This window comes from Myotis davidii, unplaced genomic scaffold (assembly GCF_000327345.1).
Source record: "Myotis davidii unplaced genomic scaffold, ASM32734v1 scaffold217, whole genome shotgun sequence".
In the NCBI taxonomy this organism is placed as follows: domain Eukaryota; kingdom Metazoa; phylum Chordata; class Mammalia; order Chiroptera; family Vespertilionidae; genus Myotis; species Myotis davidii.
In genome coordinates this window covers 11,749,349-11,753,771 of record NW_006290034.1, presented here as the reverse complement: position 1 = coordinate 11,753,771, position 4,423 = coordinate 11,749,349, and the positions used below count along the sequence as shown (strand labels likewise).

The 4,423-nt window shown below is 49.7% G+C and overlaps 1 protein-coding gene across 4 annotated transcripts in view; it reads right to left on the bottom strand.

Moving 5' to 3' along the window:
• Positions 1-37: 37 nt before the first annotated feature.
• The window catches only part of LOC102773912 (protein S100-A7), a 22,654-nt gene continuing 18,268 nt past the window's right edge, over positions 38-4,423 (bottom strand). For 3 of the 4 annotated variants that reach the window (XM_015563502.1, XM_015563501.1, XM_006763160.2), the window contains exons 2-3: positions 1,035-1,192; positions 38-258 (exon numbers count right to left, since the gene is read on the bottom strand). In XM_015563502.1, the coding sequence (XP_015418988.1) occupies positions 94-258; positions 1,035-1,175 (306 nt within the window). In that variant the 5' untranslated portion in view covers positions 1,176-1,192 and the 3' untranslated portion in view covers positions 38-93. Of the gene's footprint in view, positions 259-1,034; positions 1,193-2,724; positions 2,790-4,423 lie in introns of those variants that run through there. The other variant, XM_015563500.1, reaches the window with a different exon arrangement.

Genomic DNA, 4,423 nt, shown 5'->3' with positions numbered 1-4,423 from the left:
CAGCAGCAGTTGCCAAAGGAAAGCAGGAAACAGGCTGTATCAGGGCAAAAGACAAACTTTATTGTTTCTTGGAGGTGTCAGGCTGGGCTGGGCTCAGTGTCCTCCCCCAGAACAGAGCGGGGCGCCGTGGCTGTGATTGTGGTAGTCCGTGGCTATGACTCCCAACACCAACAGAAACTCGGAAAAGTCGATCTTCTTATCCTTATTCTTGTCCTCATCCTCAAAGATATGGGCCAAGAAATCTTTGCCCTTTTTTTCCTGTGGAAAACGTAAATTCAGTTCCAAAAGTGTTATGGGTGGAATAGGAGGAGGAGGCAGAATGGGGGAGTGAAGCATCTGGGGCCGCAAGGGGGAGCTGGTGTGGGCCAGTGGAGGGTGTCTGGGGATGAGAGGGACATTAGCACTAACCTGTAATTCACTGAAGGATTTTCCTTGGATCAAGTATCAGCATAGAGACCTAGTGGTGGTTTGCACACTCAGCCCAGAGCCTCACTGATCACTGAGCTGGTGGGTGGGGGGTCTTTAGACCCAGACCTGCTTCCCCAATTCACTTCCATGACACCATCTACCTACATTCTGTGTCACCTAGTAGCCTCTCTTTTTGTAATCAGTTCAGTGCATTCTGTCAGACTAAATCAGGTCTATGAATGAGCTCTTTCATTGTAATGAAAGGTGTTAAGTTTTATCAGCCATGGGATTGCTATCACCTTCCCTTGGGTCTCAGAGAACCGAATGGAGGCTCCTAGAGGCAAAGCCTGAGCCTCTGGGCTTCAGTCTCCTGGATAGACAGTGACAAGTGGGAGGGGACCCGTTCTTTACTCTCCTACTTCACTACCTGATAACTACCCTTCATCTCCAGATGCCTTTACACTTGGCCACATGTATCATCTCTTTCATCCTGATAATAAGTCAGGAGAGTCCTCTTAGGCCTTTTTGCAGATGAGAATATTGAGGATCAGAGAATGGGATTGACTTGTCCCAAGTCCTCCGCCATGCCAGGGCCCAAGCAAGCTGGAGAAGTCACCCAGACTCACACAAGCCTTGAGGAAGTTAGGGAAATTCTCCTTCAGCATCTTCAGCAGGCCGGGCTTGTCAATCTTGTCATCAGGTTTGGTGTATTTGTGGAACAGGACGATCAAGTCCTCCACGGACTGTTCAACTGGAGTGTGGCTCATCTTGGTTTTCAAGGAAGCTGCCAGAGAGAAAGACAGGGACCTTTGTTATCCTTTTTCCCAGGTGAAGGTCCCTAAGTCAGGACAAGGGTGGGAACTGAGAATCCAGTGAAGTGAGCCTCAGTTGGGAGCAGAAGGAGCTATATCATCATCCTAGGAGGTGGGATGAGATCCTCACAAGGAGGAGAGTGTGACCAAGGCTGGGGCCTGGTCCCATGCAGGTCCGGGCCCAGAGGAGGTAGGGAGAATACAGAAACCCACCTTGGGCGGAACCACAGGAGGCAGAAGCAGAGAGGGTAGGGGTCAACCACATGGAGAAGGACTGACATTTCGTTGGGACCTGAGCAAACACAGCATTTGGATGACTCTACTCTTTAAGAGCATCAGAACCATCTCCTCCAGGGTCAACATCAGTGTTAGAGTCATGGGGACAAAATAACTTCCTGAGGAGTCTGGCCTGAACTGCCCTGGGCTGCTTTTGGAATGAGTCCCCTGAGGTGACCATTGTTATCATAAAGCAAGCTCTAAATGAAAGGAGGCCTGGAGGCTCCCAGTGGTGAGTGTGAGTAGGATGGTGAGTGTGAGCAGAGATATACAGCCCTGTCCTGAGCTCCCACAAGGTTTCCTGGACCATCCCCACCAGATTAAAGAAGGACTGCTGACCAGTGTTGGCATCATGTTTGAAATGAACAGAAATACCTGCCTCAGTTTTAGGCTATTGGGTGGAAAGTGGGGAGATAGGCTCCTTCAGATGACCTTTGTACCTCCCTGCTCTCTGGAACCCCAAGGCTAGACCACATTTAAGTAAAGAGGTCTGACTTCCCCAAACCAGTACCTGCACCCACAGTCTGGACCCCAAGCAGAGAAATCGTACAGTGCAGCCCTCACATCTCAGACAGACTTTCAAACCTCTAAAGAAATGTGTATGGCTCCCATGTGTGGGCATCTAACAAAAACTGCCATTGTCTCCTGATCTGGGAGAAAGATCCTCCCTGTTATGTCCCTAAGTGCAAACACCTAAGGCCATCTGTCAACTTGGCCAAGGACTTAGCTGAGCCCTGGACACAGAAGGTCACTGGCCATTCCCTCAGCTGGGAACAAGGTTCAAAACCTAAGTGAATGGGTCCTTGATCCATGTAATGGCAGGTCTTCTCACCAGGGCATAGTGAGTTGGCATCCCAGGCCTGGATTTAGGAGAATCTTTAAGACTTTGGGAGAGCCACCCACTCTTCCCAGAGGTTGGGTTGCAAAGTCCATGGTCAGAGAGTCAGATGATTCCAGGAGTAAAAAAGACAAGGATCAGAGGAAGGTTCATATACTGAGCTCCCACCAAGTAAGTTTCAACAGAGTTGGCACAGAAGAGCCAACAGAGCAATGGGAGCATCAGTACAGACATCTTGTTGAAGATAGGACCTAGGGACCAAGTGGGATCAAGTCGAAAGACCCCATAACAGGCAGAGTTGAGACTGGATACAGGTTCCTGAATCCGTTCCCATCACTGATTTTCCTACTCCTGGACACAGAAAAACAAAACAGTTAGGTGCAGACTTACCGGAGCTGATGAGGTGTCACTGAGGAGAAGGTGAGTGTGCTGTGCATCTGGACAAAGACTGGTCCATTTATAAGGCTCAGCCTGGCTCCACCCCGGCACTGGGAGCCCTTAGGCCATGTTGTTTCTCTGCTTCCTGGACCATTGCCTCACTCAGGTGGGTGGCACACACCTAAGACTGTGTGTTCATCATCTTCCAATAAAATCTTAGGCAACTCCCAAGGGATTGCACTATTCTAGAGCATTGTTCTGTGGGTAAGGAAACCTAGGGCTGGGTTAGAGTAGGCAATGGGATTGTCTTAAAAGCACAGGAATTGATGTAGAGAACACTGGGTTTCTGGACTTAATGAAGATGGGACTGTGAAAGGCAGCATGTTCTCTGTTTGTGCGTTACCCACTCCGTCCACAAGTTTGTTCTGACATCTAACAAAAGTCTCTCCAGCGGTTTATAAGTCCATAACTATACTACGCATCGCCTTACCTGTCCTATTGATATTCCTCCTAAAGCGTCAAAACCTTATGAGATGGAGCTGTTACCCTCATGTTGAGGATGGGGAATTGAGGGAGTAAGAGGTAAGCAACGTTCCTATGTGCACCAGGCTGATAGACAGCAAGCTCAACATATGGTCCCAGAAAATCCTGATTCCAAACCTCCCTCCTAACCCCACCACTAGACCTCTGGGGTCACTTCAGAGCCTGTGAACTCAAAGTCCAGGGGAGGGAGGCAGGGTCAGCTCACTCCCATGTTCACGTGGTGTCCTCACTGAAATGCTAGGAGAGAAAGAAGTTCCATGACCCACAGTGACAGGTATTACACAGTGAATAGCACATCACCTACAGGTGAGGGAAGAGACAAGGTCAGAGCTTTCAGTTCTGGCGTTAGCCCCAGACTGTTGAACTTCGCTTTGCAGCTTCAGGGGCTGCCTGATCCCACCAAAGAAGTCACTGTCTAGACCAGCTGTGGGCAAACTACGGCCCGCAGGCCGGATCTGGCCCGTTTGAAATGAATAAAACTATTGAAAAAAAAAGACCGTACCCTTTTATGTAATGATGTTTACTTTGAATTTATATTAGTTCACACAAACACTCCATCCATGGTTTTGTTCCGGCCCTCCGGTCCAATTTAAGAACCCATTGTGGCCCTCGAGTCAAAAAGTTTGTCCACCCCTGGTATAGCTGCTCTGATTGGCTGGTAGGAATGATGAAGCAGGAAATTGGGAAATTTTCCCTCCCTCCCGTGATGATGCCTTCCTATGAATTCTTCAATGATGTCCCTCCTTCCCTTATGAAAAACAGTCTGCTTAGGAATCGCTGGCCATGTCTAAGGGTCTGCTGTGTCCCAACCTGATGTAGAAAATCTAGTTCAGGTGCAAGAGACAGGAGCTTGGAGGTTAGGATGAGGCCTGGGGACCTCTGGGGAACGGCCCTGCTGACTCACTGAGGAATCCTTGTTCCTGCTCTCTGCTCCCCTTGGAAGTCCTCCCATGAGTGAGGGGATTGCTCAGGCATTGGGCATCCTGGGACCAGGACCATCGCTGAGCCTGGGCCAACCTCTCCCCCCACCCCCACCCCGCAATGCATTGGGCTTCCACACCTGGCTCTTCTGTCCTCCATTATGTCCACATCTGCACCAGCACCAGACCTCTCTGGTTCACTTATGTAATGTGTTCTCACCACCACTGAGAGGCTGCTGTGAGGATAG